This window comes from Macaca thibetana, chromosome 11 (genome assembly GCF_024542745.1).
Source record: "Macaca thibetana thibetana isolate TM-01 chromosome 11, ASM2454274v1, whole genome shotgun sequence".
NCBI classification, from domain to species: domain Eukaryota; kingdom Metazoa; phylum Chordata; class Mammalia; order Primates; family Cercopithecidae; genus Macaca; species Macaca thibetana.
In genome coordinates, this window is record NC_065588.1 from 94,926,556 (window position 1) to 94,947,147 (window position 20,592).

The window sequence follows — 20,592 nt, forward strand, 5'->3', positions numbered from 1 at the left end:
TTTGTGTAATCCCTACATCTCAGAGTACAAATAATACGTTTGTTGATGTTTAAGAAAAATGACCCTAAGCCTTCTAGTCCACCCCAATCAAGACCTAAAGAGTATATAACAAGAATGACTAACACCACTCTGAAATGTTGTTTAAAATTTATTTTAAGGGTTGGGCATGGTGGCTTACGCCTTAATCCCAACATGTTGGGAAGCCAAGGCAGAAGGACTGCTTGAGCCTAGGAGTTCGAGATCAGCCTGGGCACAAAGCAAGACCCTGTCTCTACACACACATACAAAAATTAGTTGGGCATGGTGGTGTGCGCCTGGAGTCCCAGCTACTTGGGAGGCTGAGGTGGGAGGATTCCTTGAGCCCAAGAGTTCAGGGTTGCAGTGAGCTATGATCATGCCACTGCATTCCATCCTGGGTGACCGAGCAAGACCCTGTCTCAAACACACACACACACACACACACACACACACTCACACACACTCAAAACAAAACAAAAAAACCAAAGAAATAAAAACTTCTTTTAAATGTACACATACAGCCATAATACAAGTTCCATTTAAAATCAATCATGAGAAATACTAACGATTAACATGTTTAGGTTTAGTTGTTTTATTAGCAGTATTTTGAAGAGGCAAGCTTATCCTTACCTAAGGTAATGTCCTGTTGAGGAGGTTCATCAGAGCCTCACTGTAATCTGAAGGCAGTACACCCCAAGTAAGTTCAAGATGTTATAGATTTAATCTGCAAATATGTAGTGACTAGTATGCCACAGTAGCTAGCATTTATGGGCGCCAACATATTCTAATCGTTTTTCATTTTTATTTAAATATTTTTTTTTTGTAGAGATGGGGTCTCACCATGTTGCCTGGCCTGGTCTCAAACTGCCGGGCTCAAGTGATGCTCCCACCTTAGCTTCCCAAAGTGCTGACATTACAGGCATGAGCCACCACACCGGACCTCATTTTTTCTTAAAGAAAGAGCTAGTAGGGCTGGGTGTGGTGGCTCACGCTGTAATCCCAGCACTTTGGGAGGCTGAGGTGGGAGGATCACCTGAGGTTGGGAGATCGAGACCATCCTGGCTAACATGGTGAAACCCCATCTCTACTAAAAATACAAAAAATTAGCCAGGTATGGTGGCGCATGCCTGTAATCCCAGCTACTTGGGAGGCTGAGGCAGGAGAATTGCTTGAACCCAGGAGGCGGAGGTTGCAGTGAGCCAGATCTCGCCACTGCACTCCAGCCTGGACAATAAGAACAAAACTGTCTCAAAAAAAAAAAAAAAAAAAAAAAAAAGAAAGAAAAAGAAAAAGAGCTAGTACTTTATTAGTGCTTGATTGTTTTCAAAGAATTTGTACATAAAGTAAGTCCTCACTTAACGTCATTGGTAGGTTCTTGGAAACTGACTTTAAGTGGAACTATTCAGAGCAGCTCCTCCAGCAACGTTGTTTTAATGTCCTTTCATTACAACGTAGATGAGAAAAAAATTGGTTTCATTATACACTTCACTTAAAATCGTAGTTTCCAGGAAGCTATTGACAATGTTGAGGACTTACTGTATCTGATCTTTATAAAAACCTTATTATTTCTCACTTAATTACTGTATATCTCACCTGATCTTTATAAAAATCTTATTATTTCTCACTTAATAAATGATGAAATAGAGACCAAGATAAGTTATAGTGATTTGTCCAAGGTCACACATTTGTGATGAGTGTCCACATCTAGCTGCTTTCCCCTCCTGTGTTATGCTGTCCTTTAGGGCCACCTTTGTGAAAAGGGACCTCTTATTAAATTACTCCCAGGGCAGAATGGGAGAAAAAGCTATGAAAAGACTGAATATTTCTTTCTTTTTTTTTTTTGAGACAGAGTTTCACTCTTGTTGCCCAGGCTGGAGTGCAATGGCGCGATCTCGGCTCACCACAACCTCCACCTCGCGGGTTCAAGCGATTCTCCTACCTCAGCCTCCTGAGTAGCTGGGATTACAGGCATGCGCCACCACGCCCAGCTAATTTTTTGTATTTTTAGTAGAGATGGGGTTTTTCCACGTTGGTCAGGCTGGTCTTGAACTCCTGACCTCAGGTGATCCACCTGCCTTGGCCTCGCAAAGTGCTGGGATTACAGGCGTGAGCCACCACGCCAGGCCAAGACTGAAAATTTTTTGGATTTTTTAGATTCTATAATATTTTAAAAACCTGCTTCAAAAGCTTTTTTTTTTTTTGAGATGGAGTCTCGCTTTGTTGCCCAGGCTGGAGTGTAGTGGCGCGATCTCAGTTTACTGTAACCTCTGCCTCCCTAGTGTAAGCGATTCTCCTGCCTCAGTCTCCTGAGTAGCTGGGACTACAGGCATGTGCTACCATGCCTGGCTAATTTTTGTGTTTTTAGTAGAGATGGGGTTTCACCATGTTGGTCAGGTTGGTCTTGAACTCCTGACCTCAGGTGATCCACCCGCCTCGGCCCCCCAAAGTGCTGGGATTACAGGTGTGAGCCACCGTGCCCAGTCTGGCCAACATGGTGAAACCCCATCTCTACTAAAAATATAAAAATTAGCTGGGCATGGTGGTATGCACCTGTAGTACCAGCTACTCGGGAGGCTGAGGCAGGAGAATCACTTACAATGGGGAGGCAGAGGTTACAGTAAGCCGAGATTGCGCCACTGCACTGCAGCCTGGGCGGAGGTTGCAGTGAGACAAAATTGAGCCATTGTATTCCAGCCTGGGTGAGAAAAGTGAAACACAGTACCAACCCCCCCCCCTAAAAAAGAGAAATCTCTGTTCAAAATAAGTTTTCAATAGCCTTTATTTATATTTATTTATTTATTGAGACAGAGTCTCACTCTGTTGTCCAGGCTGGAGTGCAATGGCACAGTCTTGGCTCACTGCAACCTCCACCTCCCAGGTTAAAGCGATTCTCCTGCCTCAGCCTCCCAAGTAGCTGGGATTACAGGCGCCTGCCACCATGCCCAGCTAATTTTTGTATTTTTAGTAGAGGTGGGGTTTCACCATGTTGGCCAGGCTGATCTCAAACTCCTGACCTCGTGATCTGCCCACCTTGGCCTCCCAGTGTGCTGAGATTACAGGTGTGAGTCACCATGCCTGGCCTTCAATAGCTTTTAATTAAATATGTGAAGTTTTGGCAAGGCAAAGTGGCTCACATTTGTAATATCAATTCTTTGGGAGGCAGAGGCAGAAGGGTAATTTAAGCCCAGGAGTTTGATACCAGCCTGGGCATGTAGCAAGACCCCGTCTCTCCAAAAAACTAAAGAAAAAAAAATTAGCTGGGTGCAGTAGCATGCCTGTTAGTCCCAGTTACTTGGGAGGCTGAGTTGGGAGGAGTGCTTGAGCCTGGGAGGTTGAAGCTGCAGTGAGCTGTTATTCCAATACTGTACACCAGCCTGGATGACAGAGTGAGAGCTGGGATGACAGGGGGAGACCCTATCTCAAAAAAATTAAAAAAAAAAATATATATGAAGTTTCTTGCCCCTGGGATTTCTTCTAATGGTATGTTAGAGTTCCCCCAACAACTACAACCAGATTCCAATTTTATTTTATTTTATTTTTTTTTTGAGACAGAGTCTTACTCTGTTGGCCAGGCTGGAGTGCAGTGGTGTGATCTCAGCTCACTGAAACCTCTGCCTCCCCGGTTCAAGCAATTCTCATGCATCAGCCTCCCAAGTAGCTGGGATTACAGGCATGAACCACTATGCCCAGCTAATAGTTTTGTATTTTTAGTAGAGACAGGGTTTCACCATGTTGGCCAGTCTGGTCTCAAACTCCTGACCTCAAGGTGATCCGCCTGCCTTGGCTTCCCAAAGTGCTGGGATTACAGGCATGAGCCACCACGCCTGGCTCAGATTCCAATTTGAGCCCTATGTGAAAATGCCAACTGCTTTGCAGCTCCTTCCCCAAATCCCTTAGTCTCACCATCCATGGAATCCCCTGGCATGTGTGAAGGATATTTAATTTTCCTCCATGGCTTTTCTCTTCTGGGGGATTATATGCTTATCCTGTGCATGGGGCTGCAGAGACTTAGATGTTCCATTTCATCTCTATTTTTATAACATCCTTACCCACCCTGGTGCCAAGCATAGGTCCTTGCTTACCTTGTGACATGAGCAAAGGTTTAGTGAATGAATAAATGAACAAGCCATATTTCCCAATGATATCTTGGTCCCTGGTACCCAGAAAAGTCCCACATGATGCCTTATTGATCACAGCTAACTTTTTCTTCAGAGGTGTGGGAGTTACAAAAATGTTTATTTGCCTCACATTTCTAAGAATCATAGTTATAATGCATCTAGTAGAAATCAGCAACTTGAAGAAACACAATATAGACATGGTATTATTTTAATTTTCACTGGAATTCTTATTTGGTTACAGGACAAATACTTACTTTTAGGCTAGCCATTCTTTTTTTTAACTTTTTTTTTTTTTTTTTTTTTTTTTTTTTGGCGACGGATCCTCACTCTGTAGCCCAGGCTACAGTGCAGTGGCGCAATCTCGGCTCACTGCAACCTCCACCTCATGGGTTCAAGAGATTCTCCTGTCTCAGCCTCCCGAGTAGCTGGGATTACAGGCATGTGCACTATACCCGGCTAACTTTTGTATTTTTAGTAGAGATGGGTTTTCACCATGTTGGCCAGGCTGGTCTCTTAACTCCTGACCTCAAGCGATTTGCCTGCCTCAGCCTCCCACAGTGCTGGGATTATAGGCATAAGCCACTGCTCCCAGCTTAGGCTAGCCATTCTTAAATGCATATACATATATCCTTAAAAAGCAGAAAGTAAGGAAAAAAAATATAGATCTTTTCCCAATAAGTGTTATTCATATTCTAATTTTATGTCCAAAGATCAACCATATTTTCAGATGAGATTGAGCGCGTTCAGGGTGGTATGGCTGTAGACATGATCAACCATATTTTCAATGCTCTAGATACGTGACACTTAAGTAGAAAATTAGCATCATGCTAACATGAACAAATTGGTCTTTTTCAATACTAGAAATTGTCATATTAAAAAATCCTTGTCCTTCAAAATGCAATCTGAGTCAAAATAGCTCCGAGGGAGAATGTCAAGAGGTAGGAAGATCAGTGAGAGTTAAAATAGTAATGGTCTAAAAGGCAGGAAGAAAGAAGTTCCGAGCTGGGATAGAGAAATGATAGTGGGGTAGTAAAATGGGAAATACTGTCCCAGATAAGCCAATTAATGATTACCTTTTCTGAAATTAAACTGATTTTACTTTGAAGTTGTTGAAATTCATTGGTTTCTAGTTTCAGTAACTGGTATTGGTTTTCCACCTTTGCAAATTTTTCCGACTGCTGAAATACAAACCTGGAAAAGAAAAGAAAAATCACTATTCTCCAATTCATATCCATTTAAATCCAAATTTCAAAGGAGAATTATACCCAATTCTGTTAAGAACAACATAAATTCTGGTATGGGTAGCTGTAGTTTTTTTTTTTTTTCTTTCCACACTGGGTGTTAGTCTGTCACCCAGGCTGGAATGCAGTGTCACAATCATAGCTTACTGTAGCCTTGAACTCCTGGGCTCAAGTGATCATCCTACTTCAACCTCCCAAGTAGCTAGGACTGTAAGCTGGTTAATTTATTTTTTCTTTGTAGAGACACCATCTCGGTATGTTGCCCAAGGTAGTCTTTAGCTTTTTTTTTTTTTTAATGGAGTTTCGCTCTTGTTGCCCAGGCTGGAGTGCAATGGCGCGATCTTGGCTCACTGCAACCTTCACCTCCTGGGTTCAGGAGATTCTCCTCCTCAGCCTCCCAAGTAGCTGGGATTAAAGGCGCCTGCCAACATGTCCCGCTAATTTTTTTATATTTTTAGTAGAGACGGGGTTTCGCTTGGCCAGGCTGGTTTTGAACTCCTGACCTAAAGTGATCCACCCGCCTTGGCCTCCCAAAGTGCTAGGATTACAGGCATGAGCCACCATGTCTAGCCCCAAGGTGGTCTTGAATTCCTGGCCTCAAGTGATCCTCCCACTCCAGCCTCCCAAAGTGCTGGGATTACAAGTGTGGGCCAACATGCCCGGCCTAGATAGAACTTTTATCAGTTTATTTTGACAGATTTTCATGAGGTAGGTATTGGTTTAACTCATACAAAGATGAGTAAAGCACTGCCCTTGTTCACAGTTCACAGCCCAACAAATAAGACGGTGTGATATCTGTAACAGATGCATGCACAAGAAATATTTTAGAGGAAGACACAGTGAAAAATTTAGAACAAGATCTTTGATCTCTACTGTTTTTCACAAGGCCATACTTGGGTAATATCTAGAAAACAGGTGTTTTTATGCTGAAATGTAGGAGAAACAAGAGTTATCTATAAAAAAGTATTTTAAAACTGAAATGTAGAAGAGTAGATTGATGAAAAGCAGTGGAGTAGAAGAGAGAAGTGACAGTAATTAGAAGTTGCAAAATAGCAGGAGGTGTGAAAAGAGGTATGAAAATAGAAAAAAAGCCATTGTCAAAGTGACAACAGATCACAATCAGTGCAAAGTGTATAAACTGTACAATTGGTTATACTCAATGATATGTGATTCGTATAGGTGTACTTGAGATGTCACTCTAAAATTGGAGTTTATTTTTCATCACAAGTGGAAGCCCAAAAAGCTACCTCAATCTTCAAAACAACAAATCAACATCTGTTTATACAGGATTTGAAATGAGCAAGCACAGAAGAATTGTCTTGTATCTAATACCATTTTGTCTACTTTAACTCAATTCTTCAGGCTCAGAAAAAAAAAAACAGTTGAAATTCTTTGCACATTGAGTCATCAAAATGCAATGGAGCAGAACCATGAGAAGAACAATAATTGTGTTGTTCTTAACAGAATTGAGTATAATTCTCCTTTGAAATTTGGATTTAAATGGATATGAATTGGAGAACAGTGCCTAAATCACAGTCCTGAGACAAGTTGTTCAAAAGCTTTGCTACATACTGCAATCACCTGGCAGCTTTAACAAATCTGATGCATGGGTCTCAGGAAGATTCTGATTTAATTGGCTTGGGATGTGGCTTGGATGTTGGAAACTCAACAGCTTCTCGGGTAGTCTAAGTGCATAGTCAAACTTAGAACTATACTGACCGACTGTGTTTTGTGAAATTCATTTCCATTGAAAGGCAATCATTTAAAGATCCCAAGGCTTAATGGAGAAGTGAAAGACTTTTCCGAGTAAGTGCAGTTATATGAACTTTGTGCATCCTTGCAAAAGTGGTAATGCTTTGAGTTCATAAATGGCATCATTAGGCTAACTGTAGCTACAAAATTGTCCAAAGCTAAATTAGACAAATGTTTACAATACTGGAGGAAATACATTTCTTTTGATGATGCTGGCTAATTTCTATTCTACAGGATCCCAGGTTACATTATTAGCACAGATGGACTTTTCTCCTGTGTTTAAATTAATAGCAACCTTTAAAGCTTCTGGTTATTAGAAAACACTATTATCCTAATTCTCAAAGATGGCTGAACATAATTCTTTTGTCATTGGCTGTTTCATTTCTGGCTTTTAAGAGTTTTTTTTCCCCCCCCAGAGTATAGGATATCTGAGACCAGCAGATAGAGACCCTATTAAGAAAGAGACCACCCTAAAGAAATAAGAGTGGCCCTCCTCACGCCTTCCTGTCCCTCCCTGCCAGAAAAAAAAGAAAACAAAAAGAAGTAAAAAAAGAAATACAGTTAATTTCAGGGACTGGTTTTATTATCCAATACTCCACCATAGATCTATACTACATATTAGCGAGCTTATTCAGAATGAAATCATTATTATAAAAGAGACTTTTGTATGAAGGTTGATTCACTACAAAAATATATTAAAGGACTTTCTCAGAACTTCTTTTCAAATTCAAGCTTTAAACAAAATCTGTGTCATGTTAGTGGGAATATCGTCTCTGATAATTAGTTTTTTTGATGATTAGCCTCTTACTAAAATAACAAAAATTCATCCTTGATACATGTGAACAGTGCATATAAGAAAAAAGTACAAAGCTGACTTAGCACCAGTGAAGAAAAAAACGAAGTGGTGTGTGCTGTGCTATGTTAAAATGTATTTTATTTTTCACTTATATGTGCCAGACACTATTCTAAGTACTTGATAATAAATATTAATTCATTTAACATTAAAGAAGATGATTGATTTTTTTTTCTTTCTTTTTTTTTTTGAGACAGGGTCTCGCTCCGCTGCCTAGGCTGGAGTGCAGTGGCATGATCTTGGCTCACTGCAACCTGCACTTCCAGGTTCAAGTGATTACAGGTGTGAGCCACCGCACCCGGCCTAGATGACTGATTTTCTAGAAGTCAAGAAAATATGCTGAGAAAGCTGCTTCAGTTCTGAAAAACTAAGCTTTCAAACTGGCATCCATGTTAGGGCATAAGGTGCTTCATTTCTTTTTATGAGTCAGGGGCATATTCTAATAAGAGCAGTTCCCAGTCTTCCCATTTAGATGAGTGTAAAAAACAGGCAATTAGGGTCTGCTAAAGGGTATACCTTCTAGTAGAAGGAAGAAAATAATTATAATTCTGGACCCAGGGATTTCTATTTCTAGGATGTGGGCCTTTTGTTGGGTATTAATATCAAAGGGAGGCAACGAATCATACTGATTAGGTGGGTGACTGGACTGCCTTAGCTCTGGCATTTACTAAGATGTATAATCACTTTGGGCAAGTTAAATAACTTTGATGTCTCGGCCGGGCGCGGTGGCTCAAGCCTGTAATCCCAGCACTTTGGGAGGCCGAGGCGGGCGGATCACAAGGTCAGGAGATCGAGACCACAGTGAAACCCCGTCTCTACTAAAAAAAAAAAAATACAAAAAATTAGCCGGGCGCGGTGGCGGGCGCCTGTAGTCCTAGCTACTCAGGAGGCTGAGGCAGGAGAATGGCGTGAACCCAGGAGGCGGAGCTTGCAGTGAGCCGAGATCGCGCCACTGCACTCCAGCCTGGGCAACAGCGTGAGACTCCGTCTCAAAAAAAAAACAAAAAAAAAAAAACAAAAAAAAAAACTTTGATGTCTCCTCATCTGTGAAGTGGGGATAATACCTTATTTTATTTTTTAAAGACAAGATCTTGCTCTCTTTCCCAGGCTGGAGTGCAGTGGTGTGATCATGGCTCACTGCAGCCTCGCAGGCCCAATCCAACCTACCCCCTCAGCCTCCTGAGTAGCTGGGAACACAGGCATGTGCCACAATGCCTGGCTAATTTTTAAATTTTTTTTTTTTTTTTTTTTTTTTTTTTTTTTTTTTGAGACGGAGTCTCGCTCTGTCGCCGGGCTGGAGTACAGTGGCCGGACCTCAGCTCACTGCAAGCTCCGCCTCCCGGGTTCCTGCCATTCTCCTGCCTCAGCCTCCCGAGTAGCTGGGACCACAGGCGCCCGCCACCTCGCCCGGCTAGTTTTTTGTATTTTTAGTAGAGACGGGGTTTCACCGTATTAGCCAGGATGGTCTCGATCTCCTGACCTCGTGATCCGCCCGTCTCGGCCTCCCAAAGTGCTGGGATTACAGGCTTGAGCCACCGCGCCCGGCCTTAATTTTTAAATTTTTTATAGAGATGGGGGTCTTCCCATGTTGCCCAGTCTTGTCTTGAACTCCTGGGCTCAAGTGATCTTCCTGTCTTGGCCTCTCAAACTGTTGGGATTATAGGTGTGAGCCATAGCACCCAGCCAATACTTTATAGGGTTGTAGTTTGTTTTTCGACAGGGTCTCATTCTGTTACCCAGGCTGGAGTACTGTAGCCTCATCATAGCTTACTGCAGCCTTGAACTCCTGGGTTCAAGTGATTCTCCCACCTCAGTCTCTCAAGCAGCAAGTAGCTAGGACCACAGGTACACTACCACCACTGGCTAAAACAAACAAACAAACAAACAAACAAACAAAAGATCTGGCTATTTTTTGTTTGTTTGTTTTTTTGAGGTAGCTGAAGAGGAAGAGGTCTACAGTGACGCAACCATAGTTCACTGCAGGTCAAACTCCCTGGGCTCAAGCGATCCTCTTGCCTCGGCCTCCTAAAGTGCTGGGATTATAAGTGTGAGCCACCACACCCGGCCGAGTTTTTGTAGACATTAAATAGTTATTGCTATTTGTAAAAGCTCCTGGAACAATAGAGCATAGCACATCAGCTATTTCCTTTAAGAACTGTGGCCCCTTTCTTTTCTTTTTTTGGAGATGGAGTCTTACTCTGTTGCCCAGGCTGAGGTGCAGTGGTGTGATCTCGGCTCATTGCAACTCCCGCCTCCCAGGTTCAAGCGATTCTTCTGCCTCAGCCTCCCAGCCAGCTGGGATTACAGGTGCCCACCAAGACTAGCTACCTTTCTTCTGGACTACTTTGTGCAGCTACTCTTCCATCCTTCCTACATGCCTATGATTGTATAACGGAAGCAGGGTTCCCGACCACTTGTACTTGATAGAAGCCCCAGGCCTGTCCCCCTTTGAACACTATAAACTGGGTTGTGTTTATGGCAAATGAAGGATAGAATAAATGGATTAGACCACTTATAAATCACTAAAGAAAAATAACTCTTGTTTTTGGGCCTCTTCTATCATATCATATCATATCATATATTATATGGCCTTTTGTGGAAGAGTTAGATATAGGAGAAAGGGACCCCGGCTACTTTTAGTGTAGGCCTTACAAAAAGAATCTTCCTGACTCCTTCATAAGCCATTGCAGTCTATAGAGATCTCATACAGATCTATCTAGGGTCCTGTGATAATGAATGGTTTACACTTCTCTACAGTGCATGGTGGTAATTAACAGTGTATGTTGCCTCTATATAGCTCCTTTAGGAATGTGAAACGGTGGCAGACAGCTGATTGAGGGCTTATAAATTCAGGGTTTCCTCTGTCTCTATTTCAGCTTAATAATGAAAAAGAGGCAAATAACCAAAGGAAGCTGTTGTTATGGACCTTCTGCAAGGAAAGAAGTTCCAGGGCCACTATTAGGGTCAGTACCCATTTAGCCCTATGTTTCATATCATCTATAGCCTCAGTTTTAGCACAATACCTAGTTTTCAAGAAAACCTTGACCATATTCCATTTTTAAGAAGCAGGACATCTAAAGTATACCCTGGTCTTTTAGATAAAACTCTACTAACACAAAGAAAAAAGTTGGAGTTAGCCAAGGTTTTCCAGTATGATTTATAGACAAAATTATATTGGATAGTAAAAAAAAAAAAAAAATTGGCCGGGCGCGGTGGCTCAAGCCTGTAATCCCAGCACTTTGGGAGGCCGAGATGGGCGGATCACGAGGTCAGGAGATCGAGACCATCCTGGCTAACACAGTGAAACCCCGTCTCTACTAAAAAATACAAAAAAATAGCCGGGCGAGGTGGCGGGCGCCTGTAGTCCCAGCTACTCGGGAGGCTGAGGCAGGAGAATGGTGCAAACCTGGGAGGCGGAGCTTGCAGTGAGCTGAGATCCAGCCACTGCACTCCAGCCTGGGCGATGGAGCCAGACTCCGTCTCAAAAAAAAAAAAAAAAAAAAATTATACAACTTGTTTTAAGCACTTTTGACTTTTTGTACATAACAGCTACTATAAAAAACTTTTATAAAAGCAATTTAGGCCAGGCATGGTGGCTCACGCCTGTAATCCCAGCACTTTGGGAGGCTGAGGCAGTCGGATCACCTGAGGTTGGGAGTTCGAGACCAGCTTGACCAATGGACAAACCCTGTCGCTGCTAAAAATACAAAATTAGCTGGGTGTGGTGGCGCACACCTGTAATCCCAGCTACTCGGGAGGCTGAGGCAGGAGAATCGCTTGCGGAGGTTGTGGTGAGCCGAGATTGCACCACTGTACTCCAGCCCGGGCAACAAGAGCGAAACTCCATCTCTTAAAACAAAACAAAAAAACAACAAAAAAAGCAATTAAAAAACCTATTGAAATTTCCTTAAGAAACAAAATTTTCACAATGGAATTTCCAGCTGATTAAATTTCTATGTAATTAAATAAGCATGCGTGACAGATTGTGTCTTGTTTAGTAATTTAACAACTTTTTAACTTTCTGAAAGTAGAATCACCTCAATTCTCTTATCTGAAAATTTTCCATCAGAATTTAGAAGAGAGGTATGCAAACTGACACTCAAGCCATACAGGTTTGGGCAACTTATCTCCAGTGTTTATTGTCAAGATGACATAGGATATATCAGGCCTTTTTTTTTGTTTTCTTTGCAGGGTCTCACTTTGTCACCCAGGCTGAATGCAGTAGTGCGATCAAAGCTCACTAAAACCTCAAATTCCAGGGCTCAAGCGATCCTCCCACCTCAGCCCCGCAAGTAGCTGGGACTACAGGCATGCGCCACCATGCCTGGCTAATTTTTTTGTATTTTTTTGTAGAGACAGGGTTTCACCATGTTGCCCAGGCTGGTCTTGAACTCCTAAGCTCAAGAGATCCGCCCACCTCGGCCTCCAAAAGTGCTGGGATTACAGGTGGGAGCCACCGCGCCTGGCCTATCAGGCCTTTTTTTTTTTAGCAGAGAGAAGATATTAAAGCACACACTTTTAAGTTTCTTATGTTTTATTTCTCTTTTCTTTCCAAATAGGAAATGGTCTGAAGACAATGATATAGTGCAATTCCTTGAAATCCTCCTTGGGCAGTGGAAGGGTTCAGATTTTTTCCCTCCAACTTAATAAGATGAAGACTGAGAGTAAGCAGTATTTAAGAATACACAGACAGGCACACATATGCACTTGTATTTTAACCACCAGGGCCGTGTCAGTACAGAAAGCATTTAATAAAGATTTGATGGACCTACTTTTAGATGCTGAATTATGTGTTTTATAGTGGTAAAGATCTCAATGGCTTTGTCAAAATTCTAGTGAGCTTTTAAGTATTTTAAGATGCCAAATACTTGCTTTTTATTTGGAAAATGTTTACAAATGTCTTATGGGGATACATTTTTATTTCGAAATTTACTATGAATAAATGTTTTGCCATAAACAGCGACCAAAGGACATATGCTTCAATTTTTGCAGCAAAAGATTTAATAAGAGCAACTAAGAGGCAACTATTTAAATAATAATTATAGAATCTGCCCATAAAAATACATATAATACATATATTTTAGAGAGACAGGGTCTTGCTCTGTCTCTCAGGCTGGAGCACGATGGTATAATCATGGGTTACTGCAGCCTCGACTTCCCAGACTCAAGCTATCTTCTCACCTCAGCCTCCCAAGTAGTTGGGACTACAGGCGCATACCACCACACTTGGCTAATGTTTAGCCACGGTTTCACTATGTTTCCCAGGCTGGTTTCAAACTCCTGGCCTCAAGCAATTCTCTTGCCTCAGTCTCCCAAAGTGTTGGGATTATAGGCATGAACCACTGCGCCCGGCCCCCAAAATAATTTTTGATATAGCATTGTTTTATCATTTTGCAAACATAGTTCAAATTAAATCTTCCTAATGAATGTATTACATTCATTACAATGTAATACACTAACTGCAAATTCCTGATGTGAGGGTAATTTTATTCCCATAAAGTTTAGTTTTCTACTAAAGCTTATCCCAGAATAGTAACTAACTTTCCCAAAACAAAAAATGTTATTTCTTTAGGCAAAGTCTCGCTCTGTTACCCAGGCTGGAGTGCAGTGGCAGATCTTGGCTCACTGTAACCTCCACCTCCCAGGTTCAAGCGATTCTCCTGCCTCAACCTTCGAGTAGCTGGGATTACAGGTGTGCACCACCAGGCCCAGCTAATTTTTGTATTTTTGGTAGTGATAGGGTTTCACCATGTTGGCCAGGCTGGTCTTGAACTCCCGATCTTGTGATCCGCCCACCTCAGCCTCCCAAAGTGCTGGGATTACAGGTGTGAGCCACCGCACCCAGCTGTTAACAAATCTTTTAACGCTGAAAAAATACACTATTTGGGATGAGTCACCAGTAAAGTATAATTCCACATGTAATAGCATCAAAAATGTTTAGATGTTCAGGGTCTCTTCTAAAATTCTATCACTCTGGAAGATTAACAACAGTCTTACTAACTAACTTTACAAACGAATGAAAAACGGAGAAAAATTCTATTAAGGTACCAATCTTATTAAAATGAAATGGGCTATCACCTCACCCCCAGAAAAAAAAAAGAAGACTGGGAAAACAAAACTTACAAGTTGGTTTTAAGGTTATTTCTAATACTCATTTTTCCTAATGACACCATTATATTGCCATTTACCTGGTTTTAAAACTGCAACTGTTTAAAGTGAACACAAGTGCTATGTTTTGTAGCTTTACCATATTAAAGTTCAATCTGTAACTTAATAAAATTATAAAAATAATTAAATTCATAACGCACGCACGGTGATCAAAATATGAGCACTCCTCCAAGCTCTGCTACTATAACGTTTGCTCCTTTGGGATCATAATGATCTTTTTCTTTTTTTTTCTTTCCTTTTTTTTTTTTTTTTGAGACGGAGTCTCACTCGGTCGCCCAGGCTGGAGTGCAGTGGTGTGATCTTGGCTCACTGCAACCTCCGCCTCCCGGGTTCAAGCGATTCTCCTGCCTCGGCCTCCAGAGGAACTGGGACTACAGGCGCCCACCACCACGCCTGGCTGATTATTCGTATTTTTGGTAGAGATGGGATTTCACCATGTTGGTCAGGCTAGTCTCGAACTCCTGACTTCAAGTGATCCACCTGCCTCGGTCTCCCAACATAATGATCTATTTCAAGGTTGCAAATATTTCCATTAGGCATTTATGGGGCGAGTAGGGTGGGGCAGATGTGTCCCGGACTGGGGCACAGTGGACAGGAAGTAACGGTTTATAACAACGTGAACGCTTCTAACGTGAAGCGGGCGCTTCAGAAAGCGTGGCCGAATCTGCAGCTCTTAACAAGCGGCTCGTTCCCAAACTTTAGCCTCAAGTCCCTCTGAGCGATAGAGGCATGCTACCAGTACGGGGGAAAATGAGATATAAGATACGCGCGAAAGGGAAAAACAAGGCTGGGCTGTTTCCTTCCTTTGGGGTCAAGACAGAGCACAGAAGGCCCAGCTCTGGGGGGTTGGATCACCTCCGGGGGGATGCTGAGCCGGGTGGGAGAACAAACAGCAGGGGGCCCACAGGAGGCCGGCCCGGGCAGCCTCGCGTCCACTTACCAGGCCAGGCCCAGGCACGTCCCCAGCGACAGCAGGCTCAGGCCCGTTCGGGGGTCTGCCCAGCCCCCGCCTCCGCCGCCCCGGTCCTCGGGGGTCTTCCCGCCCTCGCTCCGCTTCCCGGGCTCCGCAGCGGGGGCTCCCTTGGGCCCCGACTTCTTCCGGCTCTTCACCTCAGACATGTCTGGAGGCCCTAGGAAGTTGAAGCCCCGGGCAGCTTCTTCACCAGGGGTAGCAGAACGTGGCTGCCTTGGCGATCGCGGGAACCCTGGGCGGTGACCGCGCCCCTTCACAGACTTGGCACCGCCCAGAGCCCAGCCCCTTCCCTCTCCCCGCCATCCTCGTTGCTTCACTGAGTCTTTCAGCTACCAGCTCCAAAGTTCCCCTAGGAGAGGTGCGCGGCGACCTCACCCCACAGCGCCTTCCACTGCAATATTGCTCCAAATCCGAAGAAATTCAAACTCCCGGGCGCGCTCAGGCCGACGGGACCCGAGGAGGTGGGGCGGGACAAAGGGGTCGCGCGCGCCACGTCGGGCGCGCCGCCCCCGCCCGAGTCAGGCCTTGATGGGAACGCGGCCAGTCCCTGAGGCGAAGCCAAGCCCCCTCCGCGGGATAGGCGGGCACTTCTACGAGCGCGGGCACGAGCCGTGGCGGGAGTGCGCGGCGCCGGCGGCCGCCCCTTGGGGCTTCGGGTGTGTTTATTTGCATAAGCGGGCGCGCGCAGTCCGGGCTGGGTGGGTCCGGCGGGATTTGATTGCTCAGCTGTCCAGAGGTGGAGAAGAGGTAGCGAGTGGACGTGATTGCTCTATCCCGGGCAAAAGGGACAGAACCGGAGGTGGAGTGTCTGGGCAGTCGGCGACCCGCGAAGACTTGAGGTGCCGCGGCGGCGTCCGGAGTAGCGCCGGGCTCCCCCCGGGGTGCAGCCGCCGTCGGGGGAAGGGCGCCACAGGCCGGGGAGCCCTCCTCCCTTTGTGTCCAGGAGTGGGTTCCACCGGAGGGCGGCCCGTGGGCCAGGCCTCACTGCGGCGCCCCGGGACTGTGGGGTCAGACTGCGGTGGGTGGACGCCCACCTCGCCACCCTTCGGAGGTCCCTGGGGGTCTTCGTGCGCCCCGGGGCTGCGGAGATCCAGAGGAGGCGCCTGTGAGGCCCGGACCTGCCCCGGGGCGCGGGGTATGTGACGGGACAGAGCCCCACACCCCTGATACCCGGTGGAAAACCTCTGTTGCCGTTTCCTTCCACCGGCCTGGAGTCTCCCAGTCTTGTCCTGGCAGTGCCGCCCTTCCCAGTAAGACCTAGGCGCAAAGGCTTGGGTAAGTTGACCTCCTCGCTTTTCTCCCCGGGCCAGGTTCTTTGGAGGCTCGGTAGCTGGTTTCAGGGACTGAGAATTTGAGGACATGGTATATTTGATAACCATCCTGCTCCTGTACCAGGAAGAGAAATTCTCTAACGAGGAAGTAGTAAACTTAGGGTTTTCATGGATGAACGTACACTGTGTTTTCTGTTTTACATCTAGGAAGAGTTTTGGCTTTTCATTTTGTTGTGGGTTACAAAAGGTTTTGAGACTTAGTTCAGATTATTTGTGCAGTTTTAAAACGTGTTTAAGATTTGCATATTTTAGTTTAACAGGACTAGGTGAAATTGGAAATTAGTGTCAGAAAGCCAGAGTGTCTATTTGCTTAGCTATTGGGCATAACCTAAAAAATTCATTCATTCTTGTTTTTTCACATCGAATTTCATTACTATAAATTGAGGAACATTTTATGTTTAAGAGGACAAAAACGTTATTAACATTTTAAAAAATGACAGTTTTAATTCCAATCAACTTTTTATCAGTTTCGTGCCCCTACCGGGCATTTTGTAAGCCTTGACAAGCATAGGCAAATACCCTACGTCCCTATTTTTCCAAGTGCTACATTTGGTGACTTCAAAAACAGTCATTGAAGTTTGATAATTACTGCCCCCTTCTGTGAGCTCCAAGTTGCTTGTGCCCTGTTTTTGCACTTTGGACGTTGACATTCCTACTCCCTCTCTCTTTTTCTTCTTTGACTAGACTGTGAATTATTTCAGGGAGATGACTCAATCTTTTCTGTAGTCTTGGTGTCTGACATATAGAGAGGAGCACAAATGTGTATTGAATAAATGAATTAATAAGCCCGTTTACACTCTTTCTATACATTGGATAGAGTTCTGTTAATGTTTTGAAAACTTGGAGACATTGTGAACTGGGTTTATGCCCATGGAAAAATTTGCATTATATTTGAAATAAAGTTGCTAGAAACGTCAAGTATTTTACTATAAAGGCTATTGTTCTTTCCTCATGTCCTCTTGGTCTGAGAAACGACATCAGAAAGTATTTCCTGTTGCTTTGTGGGAAATGTGTTTAGAAAGGAAGACCTAGAGCTGACGTCCTCCTTGAATGAGAACTAATACTCAATAGTAACAATGCTCTATTCACTCTTATGTTTGATAAGGAAAACAAGAAGTCTCTTAGTATTAGGACTTCAGTGTAATCCCTATTTTATATAATCTTAATTTAAAAAGGAAGTATTTTATTGTAAAAAATGATAATGTGGCCGGGCGCGGTGGCTCAAGCCTGTAATCCCAGCACTTTGGGAGGCCGAGACGGGCGGATCACGAGGGCAGGAGATCGAGACCATCCTGGCGAACACGGTGAAACCCCGTCTCTACTAAAAAATACAAAAAACTAGCCGGGCGAGGCGGCGGGCGCCTGTAGTCCTAGCTACTCGGGAGGCTGAGGCAGGAGAATGGCGTAAACCCGGGGGGCGGAGCTTGCAGTGAGCTGAGATCCGGCCACTGCACTCCAGCCTGGGCGACAGAGCGAGACTCCGTCTCAAAAAAAAAAAAAAAAAAGATAATGTGTGTTAAAAAAATTGACAGTAGAGGCCGGGCATGGTGGGGCTCACAACTGTAGTCCCAGCACTTAGGGAGGCTGTGGTGGGTGGATCAACTGAGGTCAGGAGTTTGAGACCAGCCTGGTCAACATGGTGAAACCTCGTCTCTACTAAAAAAAAAAAATTAAGACAAGGTGGGGAGAAATCCCAAATTTTGCTACTCAGAAGTAACGCAAACATTTTGATGAATAAACTTCTAAACATCTATGTATATATGATACCAACACTTTTTTTTTTTTTTTTTTTTTTTGAGACAGAGTCTCAGTCTGTTGCCCAGGCTGGAGTGCAGTGGCATGATCTTGGCTCACTGCAACCTCTGCCGCCCTGGTTCAAGCAGTTCTCCTGCTTCAGCCTCTTGACCAGCTGGGATTACAGACGCCTGCCACTGCACCCGTCTAATTTTGTATTTTTAGTAGAGACAGGGTTTTACCATCTTGGCCAGGCTGGTCTTGATCTCCTGACTTCATGATCTACCAGCCTCGGCCTCCCAAAGTGCTGGGATTACAGGCATGAACCACCGCGCCTGGCCCCCACATTTTATGTTATATGTGCGATCATGTTTCTGTTTTTTTTTTTTTTCAGCAGCAGTGTTATGAACATCTTTCCATGTCAATACATAGAGATATGTGTCTTATAATTTTGAATGGCTGCATAATATTCCATTTTATATATATACCCTAATATTTAAAATCTATATTCAAAATGATGGACATTTAGGTTGTGTTCATCACTGAAACATCCTCCATAAATTCTTTTTTTATTTTTTACCCTAGGCTCCCAATGTGCTGGGATTATAGGCTTGAACTACCACACCTGAATGGAAACTGATTAGTTCTCCCTGTGGATATTTTCACATATGTGTTTGAATGTCTCCTTGAAGTAAATCCTTAGAAGTGGGATTTCTGGGTTAGAGAGAAAGCTTGTTTTAAACACTTCCGTATCTTATACTGCCTTCCAGAAAAATTGCATCCATTTTCTACTTTCCCCAATTAGTGCATAAGACAGCCCATTTTCTCATACCTTTCCAAGCATTGGGTTTTGTCCATTTAAAAAGTTTTGCCAAGAAAAACAATCAGTTTTGTTCTTTTTACATTTCTTGTTTACTAATGAGATTTTGTATCGTTTCATATGTTTAATGGCCTGACAAATATTTTGGTGTTTTGGCTGTAGCTCATGGTTGACAGCTCATAGAGAGAAAGATTTGAGGGAAGATGGATGCAAAAGCTCGAAATTGTTTGCTTCAACATAGAGAAGCTCTGGAAAAGGACATCAAGACATCCTACATCATGGATCACATGATTAGTGATGGATTTTTAACAATATCAGAAGAGGAAAAAGTAAAAAATGAGGTAAAGCTCTCGGAAGCAGTCCACACTTTCTTAAAAATGTTTAGAATTTCAGAACTTGCACTGGTCTCCACTAATTTATATTGCATACATATTCATTGTTATATACTAAACTACTTAATTTTTTTTAGCCCACTCAACAGCAAAGAGCAGCTATGCTAATTAAAATGATACTTAAAAAAGATAATGATTCCTACATATCATTCTACAATGCTCTACTACATGAAGGATATAAAGATCTTGCTGCCCTTCTCCATGATGGCATTCCTGTTGTCTCTTCTTCCAGTGGTAAAGATTCAGTTAGTGGAATAACTTCATACGGTTTGTATCCATTATACCTTCTATCACTTTGCTATCAAAATTGCTTTGGGTTTGTCTTACTGTAGATGTAATCTTCTGAAGAGAGTGTGACCAGTTCACTGAAAACCGCATGTTAAAAAAATTGTAGTGATGTTTTCAATTTAAATATTTCTTATTTGCATCCATGTTAATTCTCACATTTTCTTCTTGCCCAGTGAACTGTATTGCTGAGATAATAATATGTCTGCCCTAATTTTTAGAGACAATAAAATTTATAGGCCCTTGTTTATTTTCCAGTTCTATGTGTTTATAGAGTTTATAGGAAAAAATAAGAATCTTTAGAGATATATGTTCTTGAAAGGTATTCCATAAATGTTGTTCCTTTTACACTTGCCTTCCCAGTCTTCAATATGACAGAGACTGAAAAGTCAGGAAATAATAGGGTGAGTAAAGCAGATATAGATAGAAACTTCCATTTTCTTTAGTCATCTTGAAGGATATATGTTTGCCTTTTTGCTCTCTGTGGTCTGAGAAATCAGAAAATTGAAGTTAATATGCTAGCCTCATTTTCTTACTTCTCTTGGAAATTTTCAGGCTAAGCCTCAGATTTGCTCTTTGTTTTTTATGGTATTACTTCAGTAATCATTCCAAAGTTCTATTCATTCATGCTTGTTTTGTTTTGGATTTTAGTAAGGACAGTCCTGTGTGAAGGTGGAGTACCACAGAGGCCAGTTGTTTTTGTCACAAGGAAGAAGCTGGTGAATGCAATTCAGCAGAAGCTCTCCAAATTGAAGGGTGAACCAGGATGGGTCACCATACATGGAATGGCAGGCTGTGGAAAGTCTGTATTAGCTGCAGAAGCTGTTAGAGATCATTCCCTCTTAGAAGGTAAGTGTCTTAGTCCATTTCATAGTCTAATAAGGTAGATAGACATGTAAAAATATTA

At 43.1% G+C, this 20,592-nt stretch overlaps 2 protein-coding genes across 5 annotated transcripts in view; one reads left to right on the forward strand and one right to left on the reverse strand.

Moving 5' to 3' along the window:
* The window catches only part of IKBIP (IKBKB interacting protein), a 31,020-nt gene extending 15,338 nt beyond the window's left edge, over positions 1 to 15,682 (reverse strand). Inside the window, exons 1-2 of one of the 3 annotated variants that reach the window (XM_050749345.1) lie at positions 15,091 to 15,632; positions 5,210 to 5,327 (exon numbers count right to left, since the gene is read on the reverse strand). In XM_050749345.1, coding sequence (XP_050605302.1) covers positions 5,210 to 5,327; positions 15,091 to 15,269 — 297 coding nt within the window. In that variant the 5' untranslated portion in view covers positions 15,270 to 15,632. Of the gene's footprint in view, positions 1 to 5,209; positions 5,328 to 15,090 lie in introns of all 3 variants that reach the window. The other 2 variants (XM_050749344.1, XM_050749346.1) reach the window with 2 other exon arrangements.
* Positions 15,683 to 15,709: 27 nt separating this feature from the next.
* APAF1 (apoptotic peptidase activating factor 1) overlaps positions 15,710 to 20,592 on the forward strand; it is an 89,677-nt gene continuing 84,794 nt past the window's right edge. The window contains exons 1-4 of one of the 2 annotated variants that reach the window (XM_050749319.1): positions 15,710 to 16,398; positions 19,171 to 19,349; positions 19,478 to 19,667; positions 20,337 to 20,534. In XM_050749319.1, coding sequence (XP_050605276.1) covers positions 19,212 to 19,349; positions 19,478 to 19,667; positions 20,337 to 20,534 — 526 coding nt within the window. In that variant the 5' untranslated portion in view covers positions 15,710 to 16,398; positions 19,171 to 19,211. The remainder of the gene's footprint in view (positions 16,399 to 19,170; positions 19,350 to 19,477; positions 19,668 to 20,336; positions 20,535 to 20,592) is intronic. The other variant, XM_050749320.1, reaches the window with a different exon arrangement.